Below are 20,081 nucleotides of genomic sequence, written 5' to 3' on the forward strand. Positions count from 1 at the left end.
AATGAAGCTATGATTGAGATGGAATTTCGGGGTGGTAACGTCAATCTTAGGAGTCAGGTCCCATCAACTTAAGCCTCTTGCATCCCACAGATATAAAAGCTCCCTCTTGTTGTCTTGTCTCCTCACCGTGTCGTAGGCTGTGGGGGTACAATACAGGTAGCGAAGGAGAATCGTAGTGTTGGGGTAATTTTATCTTTGTTTTCCTGGCGTCTAGTAAGAGTCGGGTAGGATGTGATTGTGGAGGCGTGACTGTGATTGAGGTGTGTCAGGCAAGAGGATAGTCACAGGTGTCGAAACAGCGCCTCTCCTCAGGCAAGAAGTGTCGGCTCCTGACAATGTTCAGTATGACAGCGTCCTTCTTCCTGGTGGAGCTGATAGTCGGGTACATAACCAACTCCATGGCGCTGGTGGCTGACAGTTTTCACATGCTCAGTGATGTTCTGGCGCTTATTATAGCTTTCTTAAGTGTCAAGGTATGGATCTGCTGCCTTATGCTTCCTTATTTTCTTACCTTTTCCGACATATTTTTTGTCCGTAGCCTAGTTCTTTCCTGCACGGGTTATAATGTTGTATGAAATAAGTAGTTCTGGTCTGACTTGTTTACTCAGATTTTAGCGTTCCTTATGTTCCTATTGGTTGCATATACTGTACAGTACTGTGATTAGTTATACTGTAGGAAGATCTGAAATACAGGATTAAAAAAGGCTGTCTCACATCAGAAGCTAAGTGAGCCACGCTATGTATATGCGCTACGTGTCTTTGAATTGTTGCTGTGGTTATTTAATTAGGTAACTCACACACCGGAAGCTACGTCAGGTACGCCACGTTACTGGGCTTCAGATTGCCTGACGAACTATTTTTCCGAGCACACCTTTGCTGGCTCACGCTCAGTAGAACATATCCTCTCACTCATTCTGACTTCAAGGCCAATTTAGGTTAAATAATATTGCCATATCAGGTTTTAAAAAATTTTCATACACGTTTATGTTTAGTTAAGAATTACTTGATTATTTTCATAATGAAAAAATTACTAATCTAGATTTAATAAAGTTTTCCTAGCAGTGTATGTTGGGTTTTTACTTAGCGTTTAGGCAATGGCAAGCCTTTTGGGGGTGATGCAGACTTTCTGTAGTGTGTATCCAGTTTCTTGATATAATTTTCAGTTAATAACAGAAACGTCTTTGATCTAAGCGTGGGATAATATAAGAATTGTTTGAATTTGTGCTGATCAAGGGAAACCTCCTGTACTAAATGATAGTATACTCGCTAAATGTTTGTCTTTTCATATTTGTTCTGTGTACCTATTTCCTCCTTTTCTTGGGTAATCTCACTGTCTGCTGTGGAATTTCCTCACCTGAATCACCATCTCACCACAGCGCACAACTGTCCATCTTGACAGATGGAACGTTACTGAGCGTGAGAGGATAGCTTGAGAAGTTGAGATACTGTACTGTACGTGTTGTCTTCTGGTATGAGGGCGACATAGCACGTCTAGCTAATATGGTGTGCGTAGTGTGTGTGGCTCGCTTAATTAACTGGTCCTTTGTGGTCTTGGCTTAGTCAATCATGATTATTTTATATAAACTGTTTCTATAATTCTAAGATTATAACTTATATGTAAACCTGTGTTGTTGCTGTACTATTTAACGACGGATGAATCTTTTGCCTTTCCAGATGTCTCCAAAAAAATGGAGTAAAAACACATTTGGTTGGGCGAGAGCTGAGGTCTTGGGCGCCCTCGTCAACAGCGTGTTTCTTCTTGCACTTTGCTTCTCTATATTTGTGGAGTCATTAAAAAGGTGAGGAAAAATAATTGCAAGTGAAACTTCCATATAACGGACTCCCCTCGCAATATAATCCATTAGATGGGGGTTTCACATCTAACGGACACTCGATATAACAGATTCATCTCAATAATTCGTTAGATGGAGGTTTCACACCAAAAGAACCTTCAATATAATTCACTTTATCGCCATATAGTCCGTTAAATAGAGGTTTCACTCTATACTATGAATAGATTTTTTCTTTTGCTATATAGTATTTAAATAATTACATGATCTACAAATAGTGATCTCTCTACAGCTACTTGTGTCGAATACTGACCTGTAGAGATATATAGCATACTGTACAGTATATACCCTGTATGTACATTAGCTAAAACAACTATCTGTGCAGATACAGTATGCTCCGAAATTTTACGTGTAACTAGTGACAGCACTCATATACCAAAATTTATCGTCCATGGTCTCATATTGTTTCCCACAAAGTATGCACACATAGTTGTTTTAGCTACTGTACATTTTGAAAACAGTAATTGGTATGAGGATCAACATATAATATAATTCCTTCAAATTTCAGATTATATGAAACAGAGGAACTTCACAACCCCCAAATGATCCTAATTGTTGGGGTAATAGGATTGGTCATCAACTTAATAGGCCTCTTGCTTTTTCATGGTAAGTGTAAGTGTGTGTGTGTGTGTGTGTGTGTGTGTGTGTGTGTGTGTGTGTGTGTGTGTGTGTGTGTGTGTGTGTGTGTGTGTGTGTGTGTGTGTGTGTGTGTGTGCGTGCGTGCGTGCGTGCGTGCGTGCGTGCGTGCGTGCGTGCGTGCGTGCGTGCGTGCGTGCGTGCGTGCGTGCGTGCGTGCGTGCGTGCGTGCGATAGCAAATTCTAATATTTATATCAGACTGCATCACGATTTTCTTATTTGTTCAAACTTAAACAATTATGCTGATTGCTTACCAAAGAGAGACCCTTAGTAATGACAGATATACAAGTGTTGACGTTATAGGTAATGTCTAAGTACTTGTCGTATTGTGTATGAGCTGTATAATTAAACCACACCTCTCTGCAGAACATGGACACGGCCATAGCCACGGTGGACACGGCCATAGCCACGGTAGTCACGAAAACAAGCTTTCTACTATCAACGCTCTGGTAGCCACGGATGACAATGAAAATGATGAAAGATTCACCCCTCCACCCCCCAACTCCCTCTCTAGTCCAGAGAAAGGAGAAGACAATAACAAAAGTGCCTCCCAGATGAACATGAGAGGCGTCTTCCTTCATATCCTGTCAGATGCTATGGGTGAGTTATGAGAAAAATATTAGACTGAAACCATAAGTGATAATTAAGATATCATTCATGCTGTGTAGGTCATTCTAGAAGTGTTTGGTTCCTTTCCCGTGATCCTGTTCATATATACAGTCTCTCTCAGTGACTGTCACTCACTCTTAAACATGTACTAGGTACACTGCAGCGTCCTTCAATGATTACTTTTATTGCCTAATTCTATTTTCCATTTATTTATACAATTTCTTGCATCTCTCTATTTTTTTCATCTGATACAAGCATCATACACTGGAAAATGAATGACTTCTCAAGATATATACCATAAAACTGTTTAGAATTTAGAATTACGGTGTAATTTATTTCATGTTGTTATCTCTCTCTCCACAGGTTCAGTTATTGTGATCATCAGTGCGCTGGTTGTGTGGCTGACCGAGTGGGAGTACTCCAAATACATTGACCCAGCATTATCACTGTGTCTGGTCACCCTCATAACCATCAGTACCTGGCCTCTCTTAAAGGTGTCTGCTCTCATCCTCCTACAGACAGTTCCTACACACATTCAGGTGAGCTTCAGTGTTTATTGTAATTAGAATAATGTGTGATAATATATGGTCACGAATCTAACGTGCGTCTATACTCTATAAGGTGTCAAGCATAAGTAGTGATGAACCGGGAAGTTATAGGAAAGAAGGGATACAGGTGTGTTAATCTTGCATTTTGAAAAAGTAGGAAAGGGTAATAGAAAAGTCCTGTTGGAAATGTTGACCTTATATGTGATGGTGAGAGTTTTCATGATGAAAAATGACCAGGGGTGTGTGAGGTCATGCTAGGATCATTATGGATGGAATAATATAAGAAATGAAGGTGGGAATGGGAGACTTTTTGCAGATTGTAGGTGAAACATGCTAACATTAGTGGAAGTTTTATGGTGTTTTTCTTTTAAAATAAAAACTTGATTTTGTTCTTTTCATCCTTTCAGGTTGATGGCATACAGAAGCAGCTGTTGAATGTTGATGGTGTTCTTGCTGTCCATGAGTTCCATGTTTGGCAGTTGGCAGGAGAGAGGATTATTGCTTCTGCTCACATCAGGTATATTGTTTTATTCCATGGTTTTTTATTGTTTTATTAATTTTAATCTGTCGTGGTCATTTATATGTAAGTACCGGGTATTTGCTCTTATCAGCAATATCAAACTATAGATGCAGAAGTTTTAAGAAAAATAATTTATTTTGATAACTTGTATGATGATCAGAGTACAGTACATTATTTACTTCCCACCTTTCACTTATATCTATGTTAGTACAGTACAGTACAGTACAGTACTTGACAACACAGCCCCTTCATTTCTTCTTTTACAAACTCTTTACTAAGCACAAGTCTGCAGTTCCTTCTTTGCATTTCTGATATCAGAACTAACTTGTACAGTAGTTTATTCATTAAAGATTTCAAGAATAAATGTACACCATTGGCTGATCTACACAAACATGGATAAATAGGACACTTTTGAATTGTAGATTCAATTTTATTTGTAAGCAATAAGCAATAGAAATTCTAGGAGGAAGCTTTATATCAGAATTATCTTATTATTTAAGGGTCTTTATTAGGTGTATAAGTATGATAAAAGATTTGGTATAGATGAGGATCTTAAACTGTGTTTATGGTGATGAGTACAGAACTGTATTCTTTGTTTTTATATTTTGTATTTAGATGTCGCAACCTGAAGGATTACATGGTCCTAGCAGAGAAGATCAAGAAAATGTTTCATGAAGAAGGTATCCATTCCACAACTATACAGCCAGAGTTTGTTGAGTTTGAGGATGATGGAGCATCTGCTTCTATTGACTCAGCTGAAGACTGCATTCTAGATTGTCCATCAAAGGATAAAGATGGGTGTGTGGCAAACACTTGCTGTGGGCTCTCCAAACAGGTAAAGACTGATTCTAAAGAGGAGCTTTCGTTCAATGGCATCAAGGAAAATGGAGTGTCCTCTCCCGCTTTCAGTGAATTATCTCTTCAGCAGGAAATAGCCAGCAACCTTCCCAATGCCTCAGAAGCTTCTGTTCCTGCATGTTCACCTCAGTGGATTCCCCGTCATGTTACATTTACTGCTTCTGTTGGGAATGGTGTTGGTGATAGTCAAAAACCCCAAGCTTGTACCTGTACTCAGATTTCCCCAGTTTCTGCTATGGAATCACATTTTCAGGTCTCTCCCATCACAAGGGTTAGTACAAGTGGTGATGGAAGAGGCACTTCAAACCACTGTCATGATACAACACATATAGATAACACATGTCAGCTCACTGAGACAAGAGATGACACGGGTGAAGACAAGAATGGTCTTCAAAACATTTGTCTCCACAACAGCCATAATAATCATAAGACACACACAAACAGTTATGCATCATCAGTAAAAGTAGTTATTGAAGATACAGAGTCAGAAGATATTCCAGCTTCTGTGAGATTATAAAAATTTGTACTTGACTTTAATACCTCTAATGGTAGACCATAATTATTATTACTGTAGTCATTATGGTCTAGTACTGTACAGTATAAAATCTCTTACAGGTACAAAGTTATATATGATAAGATGTCACTACTTGATCCACTAATACAGTACAGTAAAATACAGTAGTTATTATTTGGCATTATGAACAGTTTTAGCATTTGACAGAATATATGTTTTATCCTATGTTGAGATTCTTATTCAGTTTATTGTGACAGCATTAGAGTCTTTCATTTTAAGTTTTCTATTACTTCATGGAGAATTTAAATGGCAAAAGTGACAAAAGTAACTCTTTAATTTTTTACTGACTACTGTATATGAAGCTGGGAGATCTGAGTGCTTGTTGACTGTGGAGACATCTGTAGTGCATGTATTTTTTCCTGATTTTGTTTTTTTCTTTTATATATGTGTATTGTTTTAAAAACTAGTCATGGTGCTTTTTGGTATGTCTGTGTGTTAAAGATTATCAATAGCTTTGTATTTTTATGTTGTCCTGAATTCATCCATTCTTACTGTATACTTTAGTCCTCTTTTTTTGTGTAATATTGATTTTGAAAACTCCTACAACCTGATGAATAAAATTAGGTATGACCCTTTTTAGTTCTTAGAATTATTTATGTCCTGTTTGCACTGTCGCATTATGGGTTACCGTGTGCCTGCTGTAGTGTAGATACAGTACCTGGTATATTATAGTAGATTGTGTGGATTGTCTCTTACTGCATTGGCCTGTGTTATATATTTAGAACAAGAACAAGGATGATTGTGATGTATAATGAAGATGATCTTATTCTTCATTCATCACAGCGATCCTTACAGTTATTTCACTACTCAGGGTATTGATGCCCAATGTTCAGACAATGTAATAATGTTTCTTCATGGCAACCAGTAGAAGTTGATTACATATATGATAGAGTTCTCCTTTGATATAATTAATTACAGTAAAGGTAAGCGGTTCATAACTGCACGTAGACCGTCATTGGTTACACTCTTGAGAATGGCTCTGTAAAAGCTTTGGAATTAATTAATATTAGTGTATCCTGGGTAATCTGTTCAGCGCCCTGCTCATGGCTGTGACATTACATAACTCTAATACGAAAAGTAATATATAGAATAACAAAAACTAACATTCTTCTCAGTATTATTCTTTTTAATTAACAGCTTTATAATAGATCTTTTTCTCTCTAACATAGTCAGCCTTGTCTGTACACTGATGCCTCTTGTTTGTCCCAAGTACAGTTTGGACCAGAAATCCCTTATGGAAAATTCCAAAAAGCTAAAGAAAATGGGGACAGTGAACTTCCCATGTACAGGTCCCAGCCTCTGCCAACCTGACCTCACACCAATATATAGGAGCCTCAGAATAGAAGAAGGATGCAAGACACCGATAGAGAGGTGGGTTGGAGGGTACTGTACTGTCCTACAGTCAAGGCTGCCCATGCAAAGTGGAAAGATATGATATAGAAAAACTTATGTTTTGTAACACAAGGGCCATATTGTGGATACAAGCACATAGCGAGAAGTGTCAAGATTCCAGAACTGTTGTGCTGTACAGAAGTACTTTATTGAGATTTTCTGTCTATCTTACAGACCAGACTATCTGGAATATATTTGTTTATAGGTACAAATGAGAAGTAATTTAAGGCCAGTCAGAACACACCCTTCTGTCATGTGTCCTTGATCATTAATTATAATTTTATCTTCTTCTTTAAGAAGTTGGTAGAACAAAATGTCTCAAGTGTCACATGTTGAGTGAAGTCTTAGTCGTGTGATACAGTTACTGTACACCATAAAGAATACTATGTTGTAATATTTACAACATTTAATAACAAAACTAAGGCTCTCTTCTGCATCTGGCAAAAAATCTGTCTTGTCTCTTGGGAACTCTTAAGAATTTGTTCCACACAATTACTACCTTGCGAAGGAAGAGTTTTGTGTGCTTTACAAGTTATAAAAGTTGAATTGTCTGAATAATCCTCCAAAAATGGAGTTTAAGTAATTGTGAACAAGGATGGAACATTTCTTTAGACTACCATTGTACTGTACCCAGAAACTTTTGAAATGCCTAATTTTCAAATTAATTCAAGAAAACCAAAAGTGACTGGAAACTGAAGAACATTAGGATCCACTTTCCTTCTTTTACAAAAATTGGAAACTACAGAAGTAAGAACTACAATTTGAAGGAACAAGTGAAGTTGATCACCAGCTTCAGCAAGAACTAAAGGCCTAAGACAGGTGAAGCATCTTAAGGAGGCTGAACTCTACCCAATAACAAATACAGTACATCGTGGTGGAGAAGGGACTTGAGAGATGGTTGACTTGATAATAATATGACCTTACATCTATTGGATTAAAACCAAGGAAGCACCAAGACAAGGGATCTGCAACTAATTCATTGGTTGTTCATATCTTCCCATTGAAACTGAAGCACTTAAAATGATAATCTGGAAGTAGCAATTGTAACTTGAGGTCATAATGTCTCACACAAAATCATAAAGATACTCTTTGGAGTAAGTGTACAGGTATAATTAATTAATGAATCAGTTTCACCCACTGTTGTAGAGGGATTTCTTGGGTTTTAATCCTGTAGTGTTGGTGGACTGCGTGTGATTACTTACTCCAGGTTCTGTCATAAAATGGGATTTCCAGGATCAATCTTCCATTTCTACTTGTACTTTGTGGAAATAATTTAGGTTTTTGACATGCAATTTGACATTGAAAATGCTTAGCTTGTACACTTAAAACAATATAGCTGTGGCTTAAGGTTCATCCATGGCAGTTTATTAAACTGCTGTGGATGCCTGACTATTTCTATATTGACTGTCTGATAACTAAGATGAGAAAATTGACAAAGTAATGAAGATTATTGGAAATATTAACCTCAAATATATTGGTTAATTTGGCGTTGGTGACTGATATGTATGATTTACATTGTTGCAGACAACCTGTTTAACCTTATTATGAACATCTGATATCACTTTAAAGGAAGGAAAGGAAATTTTTTTAAAGAAAGTCTTATCCGTGGAAAAGATGTTAACTCTGTAATTACACAAATCGACAAGCTTGTTTACTCCCACCCCTCGCCTTCCCCTCCCCTTGGCAATAGTTTATGGAGTGTGGAAATGCAAGACAAAGTCCTATATGGGCCATCTAAGTGATGTAATGGACCATCATAGATGAACCGCTTCACTCCTTCTGGCAACCCTCAAAACGGAAAAAAAAAGAAGATGGTAGGTACTTTTAGGAGTTCACTGGTACAAAGATTGGTCCTGGTGAGTGGTGCCTGATATGATGGGGGTAACACCTGGGCTGGGTTGGGGATACACTGGGACATGAGTACCACATCTCTGTCACTGGGCAACTGAGTTACAGTACAGTACAGTACATTGGTGTGGGGGGGGGGAGAATATTTGCCTGGAGGCAGTTGGGAGGCCTAGAGTTGCCACAAATCATTTTCCCGCAATTATTAAACGTTAGGATTTGTTTTGCCAGTTTAAAAAATGGCACACAATTTAAAACCTGCGAGGCCACGCCAAACATCGATCGGCAGGGTAGTCATTTAAGGGTTAAGAGACCTTTATTGGTACCGAGGTTGAGGTTGAATACAGTGACACATTCTCTCTGTTTCCAGTACGTAGTTTGCTAAGTGAAAGGTATATTGAATAAGGATTGTGAATGAATCAAGATAAGGATGTTGCAGTAGATTGAGAGGCCTGGAACTGGTCACCTTAAAAGAACTATTCTACTGTACAGTAGGTACTTGATATTTGTTATTTCTGGAATCGTAATATACAGTCTCTCCTCGACTTACGACGGGGTTCCGTCCGTAAGTTGAAAAGGCGAAAATAATACATAGAAATTCTAAAATGAAATCCAGTACAGTAAAAGTAATCAATAATGAAAAATGAATAAAGGGTTTCTGTGCACTTACCTTTAATGTAGTCAGCTGAATGCACACGGGTTCTCAATAATTTTTTAATTAAGCATGGAGACTACATTAATTGGATGAAGCAGAGGAGGAGACAGGGCCGTCGTATGTCTGGGTTGTCGTAAGTCGAATATGTCGTAAGTCGAGGAGAGACTACATGTAGTAAGTGTTACCAATTCCTCAAGTATTTGTGGCTGGTCCTGCAAATTTTTTTTATGTAAATTTGCATTTTTTGCATTATGGAGTGTTTTCATAGTGATTTCCAACCTAATGTGTCACACTAATCTTTTAAGAAGCAAAAGTGTGCTTGCGTGTGTGTGGGTGTGTAAAACTGGAAAATGGTGAAAATAATACACTGAACTGTTTTGTGTATCATAATACATGTAGATGACTATACAGAATGTTTTAAAACTTTGACAGAAGTTTTTTAAGCATAAGTTTTGCACACACAACACCTCATATAATTATCATCATCAATGATGAGTAAAAAACATTACTTTCTTTACGTTTTTATTATCGTATTTACTGGTGCATACACAGGTAGTAGGCAGCTACCAAACAGGGAGGTACTACCGCCTGGGAAGATATTGGAAGCATAATGTATTGTCTAATGGTAGACCCTGCTGCCATATGGCATCACATAAATTGTGACCAAGTCCCAGTTTGCTGATCTGACTTTCTTCCTCATTTACACACAATTGCAGGGTCTCAATTGTTTCTCTTACTATTGACAACACAACATACATAATGTATATCGTTTTTCATTCTTGATTTATTTATTTATTTTTTTTTTATTTATGGTTATTATTAATATTTTTAGTATTTTATTGTCTTTATATTATTTTGTTATTAATTTTTATTCATTATTATAATAATAATAATAATAGTTATTATTATTATTATTATTATTATTATTATTATTATTATTATTTATTATTATTATTTATTATTTATTATTAATTATTATTTATTATTATTTATTATTATTTATTATTATTATTATTATTATTATTATTATTATTATTATTATTATTATTATTATTATTATTATTATTATTATTATTATTATTATTATTATTATTATTATTATTATTATTATTATATTTTTGCCCCCCCAAGTCGTGATGTGGGTCAGTGACCTGTGCCCAGGTGGGCTAATTCCTGTGAAAAAAAAATATGTGGTACTCGGTTAGTCTCTGATTACCTCAGAGAGTCGTGACACTATGTTGCCAGATGCTCCCCCCCTATGGATTAGTGTTATGAAGGTCATTCAACTTAAAACTTTGTATCAACTTGCCTGATGGCAACTATGACATTTTATTATCATAGGCATCCTCTCTCAACATTTTGTAACTTAGTAAAGCTTCTGTGCTTCTGTAGTGTAGAAATACTGTACACATAAGATTTCCGCTTTGTAGTACTGTAGTGTATTTTTTGGTCTGTATTTGTTCAGGCTTGGTAGATGCTTGCTTAACATTAACATTTGCCTTCTTTGGTAATGGTAATTAGAACTGAATTTATTTAAGGTAAGTGTTACATTTTTTTATATATACAGTACAGTATTATATATAAATGTACTGTATATATATATACTGATAACCACAAGGAAAGAAGAAAACACGAAGTTCCCAAGCGCTTTCGTGCAATTCACAAATATATATACTGTATATATGTATATATTTTGACTAGATTTTGTACATGTGAATATAATTAATGGTTTATTTTTAAATTTTTTGGACCATTTTTGAATGATTGAGTTGACAACATTCAGAGTGATATACTGTATGTGCAAACTGTGACTTGTGTATACTGTACTGTGTATTGTTGATAATGGTAATACAGTACTGTACCTATACACTTACAAGCTGTAATATATACTAATTCATTCAGGAATTGTTGTGTGTGGCATATGGGTGAAATTTTCAAGATGGAGTGATGGAATGTGATATGTTACCGAAATTATTATTACTGTACACTATTTATTATTGATATTATAGTAATATCTCCGTTAGCCGGAATCCCTCAAAACCGGAACTCTCCGATAGCTGGAATTGAAATTTTCTCGAAAAATCGTTCTCAAAGCCGGAATTTTTTGGAAAATTACGGCTTTGGGAACGATTTTCCGGAAAATTACGAGATAATTTTCCAGATACCCGGAAAATTCCGGGGATGGGGGAGTTTTTTCCGGGTTTGAGAGATGGTGTACTGGGCATTTTCTGGAATTAACGAGAAAATTTTTCCGTTATCCGGAAAATTCCGGGGATGAGGGATTTTTTTACGGCTTTGAGAGAGTTGTTTCGTTTCCCGGAAATCTCTCATTCCCGGAAGTGCTCTGCACCAATTGTTCCAGCTAATGGAGATGTCACTGTATTATTATTATTATTATTATTATTATTATTATTATTATTATTATTATTATTATTACAGTATTATTATTACAGTATTATTATTATTATTATTATTATTATTATTATTATTATTATTACAGTATTATTATTATTATTATTATTAATGTTATTATTATTATTATTATTATTATTATTATTATTATTATTATTATTATTATTATTATTATTATTATTATCTGGAAGAAGAGAATTAACAGGGTTAACTTAAGTTGTTGGTCAGTAGACCTCCACCAAGGGCTTATATATTTAGGAAGAGATTGGTGTACTGTAGTGTGTTGAGTGTCTTACATGATAGCTGAGAGGACTGTGTAGCATTATAACAGGAATGGGATGTGAGATGTTTGATGGTCAGTTTAAGGAGTTTCTTTACTCCTCCTTCTGAGAACTGCTGAGGTCTTGGTTAGACAACAGTTACCACAGTGACCAGTATAATGCTATTAATCTGTGTGAATTTAAAGGGAAGTGTGTAAGTTTAGTTTCCGTAAGTCTTCCTATTACTGTAGAGTTAAATCCCAATGTGTAATGCATATGATTGTGTTGAACAATTATTGTACAGTATTGCCATCTCACTGGCTTTAGATACTTGAGTTCCTTAGGGAAGTTATCTGGTTACCAAGCCCATACTAGGCGATTGTTACAACATCCTCCTGGGTAGATTGGAAGCTGGCTGGAACTGAATGATTGGACTTTGAATCCAATACATTACAGTATAACTAATCCAATGTGACATTGTGATTTATTGCTTTCTGCCCGAAATGGTGAGTCTTCTGAATTTCCTTATAGGGGCTTGGTTGTGATAGGAAAGCCTACACTAATAGCTAAGGGTGTACAGTATACCTAAACATTCAGCCCACTGACTCAGAGCTAAATTATGAGCCATTTAATGCAGACTCTGACATAAAATGGAATTTCTGGATCAATCCTTAACTTTTTCTCATTATTTGGTTTGTTTTTTATAGGTCAAGATAGAAGAATATCTAATGACCCAGTTGTACCAAGATACAGTATATTGATAAAGAATTAGAATACTGTACACAGGTTTGTTCTGAATGAAGCATTGTATGTAGTACATAAAGTGTGGCTCTAGTTGCAGGATGATTGGCAATACAATACAGTATGTGGTCATTAGTTTAGTCAGCTTGGAAGCTTCGGGTTATGAGCTGCTTCTGCCCACATGTGTGCAATGAAACTGTTCGTGGAAGATGGTTACTGATGGAAAGTAAAAACTTACTTATTATCAAATTACAGTACATATATACAGTATTGTGTCAGAGTTAACACACTCAGGGAAAGTTGTGATTTAACATTATATTCAGACTGAGATGCCTTAAGTTGGTGTTAGTTTATTTCTTATTTGGAAAAATATTTCAAACAATGTTCCTTGTACAAATAATATGGTGTGTGGGTGGTGGGGAAAATCCATATCACTCTTTTACTTTGTTCATAATACAAGATGGCAATGTGTAAGCAATGAAACACTTTGGGTGTGTTGGATCATGGGAGGGGGGGGGGGGACATTACTGAATTACAAGTGGCTACCAGGAGCTCCTGATCTCACAGTGATAATCAACGATGATCATCCTTCACTTATGTACCCATTACAAGCTGTCTTGTGTCCCCAAAAACATGGATGTTTCACAAAAGTACTGTATACAGTGAACCCTCCATATAATGGACTTCTCTTTCCAAATCTGTTTGATGAGGGTTCCACATCTAACGGACCCTCGATACAATTGACTTTCTTATCTATATAGTTCGTTAGATGGAAGTTTCACTGTATGGAAAACACATGAAACCCCCACACCTTATTTTGATCCCTGATTGATGTAACCCTCAGGTTCTCTGGGATCACAGATATCCAACCTTAGCAGTGAAAGAGACTTACTTGTCGCAGACTGTGGCCTCACTCTTATATTTACATCTGAAGCGGTTACTAGTGGATCATCGAAATTCTTAATACAAATGTATGTCTTTTAATGTGGGATCATATAAAGTCATTGGTCACAGAATTCCACCTGATTTCATCAATTACGTAACACGGTAACTTACAACAAGGCAGGGTTGGCTGATTTAAACCAGTTAATTTTGTTTTTTTAATTTATGCCCTTTTTCTTGGGTTTAACAAGTTTTTGTTGGTTTTAATATTTACAGATGGTTTTAATGATTTATAGTAGATTTTGCAAAGGCATATAATAGGGTGAAAAGAAAAGCATTGTGGGAGGCATTATAAATGTATGGGGTGGGTGGAAGGCTATTAAGTGAAGTACCTGTAAAAGCATTGTATGAGAACAACAGGGCAACAGTAAGAATACATGGGAAAGAAAGTCAAACATTTGAAATAAATGTGGGTGTTAGGCAGGATGGGTTATGTCCCCATGGTTGTTCAATATAGACATGGAGGTGAACTATTATACACTGGTGATAATTAGCTTTCTTTCAGGGCTGTACACATCTCAAATTCTGATTATAAGGGATCCAATTTGCCAGTGTTCAGTATAACTGGTGACAGCTTCTGTTTATGGTTAGGCTCTGAGCCTCTGATTCTAATGTGTCCAGATCATGTATTACATAGGTCCAGGGGAGCCAAGTTGCTGCTGTCCATCTCTCTCTCTCCAACTGTACTCAAATAAATTCTTTAAAACTTCCAACTGTAAAAGTAGAATAGTTCTCTCATGCATTAAGATGAACTTAAACTTAATTTTTGCCTTTAAGCATGTAGGATGAGTCTGGGTGACTGGTCACAGCTAGTGTTTTTCCAAATTTGGTCTTTGTACAGGGATTTTTTTAAGATGGAAAACAGTATAAACGATTGTTAAATCTTCCTGAATGTAATATTTATAATTAAAAGCATATTAAAAAGTTATAGAGATGGCTTAAAATACTTAAAACTTATTAAACCTGCATAGTAGTTTTTAAATAAATGTTTTTTCTTTAAAAATGGTTTTTGCCAACCCTGAATTTAATACATACATAATATTTAAACATAAAAATTTTTGTGCCTGTAAGTTTTAAATCACCCTTGTATACATTTCCTCAATAATATAGACTATCTTTATGTTTTAAACACATTAGTTTTCAGTTTCCAGAGAAAAGGCATTTTATAGTGAAAATGACGACGACCTTTTACCCATCGTTTCAGCATACGAGATCAAAACGTGTTTTGATTTGTTTTCAAAATTAATGCAAAGGTACAGTACAGTACAGTGGAGTCTTTAAAAAAATTACCAAAGTTTTGTATGTGGTACTGTAGCCATTACTAATAACTACACATACATGAGGCACAGCAACCATTACTAATAACCACACATACATGAGGCACAGCAACCATTACTAATAACTACACATACATGAGGCACAGCAACCATTACTAATAACTACACATACATGAGGCACAGCAACCATTACTAATAACTACACATACATGAGGCACAGCAACCATTACTAATAACCACACATACATGAGGCACAGCAACCATTACTAATAACTACACATACATGAGGCACAGCAACCATTACTAATAACCACATATACATGAGGCACAGCAACCATTACTAATAACTACACATACATGAGGCACAGCAACCATTACTAATAACTACACATACATGAGGCACAGCAACCATTACTAATAACTACACATACATGAGGCACAGCAACCATTACTAATAACTACACATACATGAGGCACAGCAACCATTACTAATAACTACACATACATGAGGCACAGCAACCATTACTAATAACTACACATACACGAGGCACAGCAACCATTACTAATAACTACACATACATGAGGCACAGCAACCATTACTAATAATTACACACAAGGAAGGCACAGCAGCTTATAATTACCTTGAAATGTTACCAAACAGCTCCTGCACTTATTTAAATGCTTTGATGTGAGTGACAATGCTGTTTGAATACAGTATAGTAGAAGTCTGTATATCTGAAGGCCTCCACAGCCAAACTTCCAAACATCCATAACACCCCATTTGTTACTATTATGGTAGGGCATAACTGTAAGTTATGCTGTACTGTATTGGTTTCAGGAATGGTTCCCTTTGAATTTGTCGACTTCTAGTTTTTTGCTTCAAAAGTTCCTCTAAATCTACTTACGCTTATTGTAACAGCTGTGTTGATATGAAAAGTTTGTGTATTACCTGTAACTACCTGTACAGTAACAAAATATTCTGTTATAATGATCGACTTCTGGCAGTTTTCACTGTACTGTACAGTATTTTGCTGTCGTAGTTCATCTGTGAAGGAAATTTCTTGTGTCAGAGCAGTAGTTCCCTGAGCTTTGTTTATGACCTTTGCAGTATCATATTTCAACCATTTCAAGAATTCAACTCTTATTACCAAAGATAAATCATAATTCTGTGCTTTAAGTTTTATCTGTATTAAGAAATAAGGGTTAAAGAAAATGTAAGGAAGCACCAAAATGCACAACATATGAGGATATTGTAGACAAAGAAATGGGAGATCTCAATGTCTGCCACAGTGCAGTAATGTATTGGTGGAGTAACTTAACCAACCATTTACCAATAAGTTAACCTAAATATGTAAATAAATGCTTAACAACACACATACACACACATGAGCCCGCACCGATAGATATAAGAACAGCACCATCCCATCTGTTGCTAAAATAATAAACAACTCCTGATTTATGTACTGTACAGCCCTGTAAATGTATATTTTCAGCCACCGGCTGCAACTCTATTAATAAACCGTTTATTGTTATTATTATCACACACACACACACACACACACACACACACACACACACACACACACACACACACACACACACCTACCTACCTTTCCTGTACCAACTACTATTTACCCACATCACTGTAAGTGAGTTTTTGTTCATCACCAGCCTTTAAATGATGAATCTGTGAACAACTCTCAGTCCATCGAAAATTTTTGCTCCTTCTGAATTTCTGAGGATTTTCTGTTCCTCGAAATAACAGAATTCAAAGAGAAAATGTTTGGGTACCAAACTTTTTAAGTTATATTGTCGTACATTATATATTTGTACATCACATCCTCTACTGTCTATTGTGAAAGGACTCCCTAATGACTGGGAAATTAAGTTATCCATGACTTTTAACCAATGTACTGTATATCCTCATTGGAGCAGTATAGGAGTCAATGGCATCCACATTTTGTACTGCTTTAGCATAGGCTCACCCAGAATTACTTGGGATTCTTTGATATTAAGGCTTGATATGATTTTATTTCATGGGTTAGGATTGATTCACATTGTTATATTGCACTGTATTTTTTTTCTTTGTTGTGTTGAATTATTTTGCCATTTTTTATTTCATTGTCATTTTTTCTGAGGTCTTCATGGGCCTCAGAGTTGACATTAACTATATAATTAACTGTAGTTATCATTTTGTGCTTTCCAAAACTTTATGCTCAACTACATCTTCTGTATTGTACTACTACAGGTTGACAATCCCTTATCCAAAATCCTTGGGGCCAGAGGCATTTCGGATTTCGGAATTTTTCGGTTTTCAGAATGGTTTTTTATTTGTTATTTTTTTTTATTATTATTTTTTTTTTTTTTAGCCTACCCGGGCACAAGTCACTGACCCACATTGGGGCCTGGGTGGCGAAAATATAATAAAAATTATAATAATAATAACAATTCATAGGTCTAGGTCATGTTTCTCACTTTTGATCTTTTTTTTCATTCTTGTATATCTTTATTATTATTATTATTATTATTATTTTATTATTACAGTATTATTGTTATTATTATTATTATTATTAATTTTATTATTATATTTTATTATTATTATTATTATTATTATTATTATTATTATTATTATTGTTATCATTATTATTTTATTTTGGTATATTTTTTGTTAAAATTTTTATTTACTATGAATAATTATTATAATTATTATTACTATTACATTTTTGCCCCCCAGGCTCCGATGTGGGTCAGTGATCTATGCCCGGGTGGGCTAATCCGTTTAAAAAAATGCCCACAAAAACAACTTTCGGTTTTTAGAGCTTTTCGGTTTTTTGGAATTTCGGATAAAGGGTTGTCAACCTGTATACTGCTACTGTACGCTTATACTAATCTACTTTATGATCAGAGTTTGTAACAGTACAGAATAAGTATTGAAATGTTGTACCCAAACTTTCAGTAATGCTGTATTTTCATGTCATTGCGTTGAGTTAAGCACAAGCATCTATAGTATTATATATCCTTTCAGAGCGATGGTGTGCCAAATGTACCAGTAACAACATGTCGTCAGCGCAACAGTATTGAAGTTCACATCGGTAATCAAGGCGATAATGTTGTTGACGGTGCCATGGAAGGGGGCTACCTCCTTGTGCCCACTTCGGTAAACCACGTCTCATCTGTTTGACAGTGGCCATCCTCTAGCCAGGAGGAAGAGTCTGCAGATGAATGACAGTGAGTGACAGAAACTGGTAGTACTGTAATAACAACCTGAGTGAGGTTGATGGCTGTCAGCTAGACTGTCACCATAATAAACCATCAGTGTCATATTGTACAGTATTGCCATCATGGTTGTGAGGGTAAGTGAGTTATTCTATGATAATTCTTTTAAAAAAATATGTGCACCATTAAATTTGATAAATTAATCTTAATGACCCTGAAAAAAGTAATATATTAGATACGTAATATATAAAGCCCCGGGTGTAGCAGTTATGAAATTATCTATTTATGTGGAAATCTGTTTGTTACATGTCATGCAACAATTGGATTTAAAAAATAATAATAATTATCTTTGACATGCCAATTTTGTCCAATATGTAAGAATTTGTCATAATGTGGCATTAATGTATGGTTGTGTTTGTATAAAATAAATGAGTATTTTTCCCCATGCAAGAATGATAATCATATGAAATGTTCATTGTTTGCGGTCTTTTGTAACGTGCCGATAGTTTTTATGACTTTGATAACTATGTAGCGATGTCTGCAGTTGACAATTATAACAGCACATTTCTGGGTGAAACAACCAATAATATTGTTACCCGTACACAGATGTGGACTGTCTACACAACTGTTGTCTCACGGCAGAAAGCGTTCCTCTGTACTGTAATGTATCATTACTGGATATGTTAAATTTCATCATAGAATTTGTTAATATAAACCATTTTTTCTGGTAAACAAATGATTGCCATATTTGCATGTGGTGTTTGAGTCAAGTGTGACATTGACTGCTGAAGAAAAATATAGATAATGATGGACTCTTGTGTCAGTTGAGTGAACACATAAATACCTGTGTAGTTTTGTGACTGTATGAGATACAGTTTATATATTAACATGCCCTCGTGCCTCATTACTCAAGTGAGTCTAGAAAACATGTAATTAGATAGTGAAAATTTTTAACTTTTGATATCACTTTTAAATTATTTATATAGATGTTGTATGGACTACCAAAGTTGTTTTTACTCTTTAAATCATATATAAAGATATTTTACATGACTACATTATATGATGGTTTTTGTAAAATGAATTAATGCCTGTTTCATGTTGTATATTAATTCAGTTCAATACATAATACTGTATTTCTGGAATAAAACAACTAGGTTCTTTGTGACTTGTAGATGATTGAACACAGTAAAACAATATAACAATTTATTAGATAATGCATAATAGATAATGCAAAAATTCTAATTATGTATACATCAGGCTTGAGCAAGTCCCTGTAGCTTGCAAGACATGTCCCAGTGCTCTGGCTTGTATCACCAGGATCTAGAAATTAATAAATTAAAAAAATGACTCGTGGCAGGAGGAAGATCCAGGTGGAGGTCCTAAGGGTCTGGACCCCCCTTTTCATCAGGAAATTCCAATAATTTTTTCTTTAATGCAATATTATACTCAGGCATTTTTGTATAGTAAAAAGTAATAGCTATTGACCTCAGAATATCTCCTACTATCAAGTGCACATGGCCTCAAAATGCCCATGATATTGATCATATTAAAAATTAAAAAGGGGGGGGGGGGGAGGGGCTTACAGCATCCCTCCAAACACCCCCAGCTGGGTGGGCTCTCTGTGCTTGCCATGTTCCCCCACCCACGACTTCCTGGACCTCCCCTAAATGTCTATCCTCATCTTCATGCTGGATTCCAAAAAGAGACACTTGGCATAAAGAAAATAAAGATAGCTGAAGGGTTTT

At 35.7% G+C, this 20,081-nt stretch overlaps 1 protein-coding gene across 2 annotated transcripts; it reads left to right on the plus strand.

Moving 5' to 3' along the window:
• The first annotated feature begins 311 nt into the window (after nucleotides 1-311).
• Nucleotides 312-19,847, plus strand: LOC121864195 (zinc transporter 1-like). 2 transcript variants are annotated; one of them, XR_006088561.1, is made up of 9 exons: nucleotides 312-473; nucleotides 1,675-1,799; nucleotides 2,359-2,456; nucleotides 2,854-3,087; nucleotides 3,460-3,635; nucleotides 4,052-4,161; nucleotides 4,780-4,999; nucleotides 6,812-6,967; nucleotides 18,146-18,273. XR_006088561.1 is itself a non-coding variant. In XM_042363208.1 (8 exons), the coding sequence occupies exons 1-8, from the start codon at nucleotides 336-338 to the stop codon at nucleotides 18,299-18,301; spliced, it is 1,257 nt and encodes a 418-aa protein (XP_042219142.1). In that variant the 5' UTR covers nucleotides 312-335; the 3' UTR covers nucleotides 18,302-19,847. The 2 variants fall into 2 exon arrangements, 1 of the variants encoding a protein (XP_042219142.1); XM_042363208.1 differs by lacking the exon at nucleotides 6,812-6,967 and having other exon boundaries at nucleotides 18,146-19,847.
• Nucleotides 19,848-20,081: the final 234 nt, after the last annotated feature.

This window comes from Homarus americanus, unplaced genomic scaffold, assembly GCF_018991925.1.
Source record: "Homarus americanus isolate GMGI-L3 unplaced genomic scaffold, GMGI_Hamer_2.0 scaffold26351, whole genome shotgun sequence".
Taxonomy (NCBI): domain Eukaryota; kingdom Metazoa; phylum Arthropoda; class Malacostraca; order Decapoda; family Nephropidae; genus Homarus; species Homarus americanus.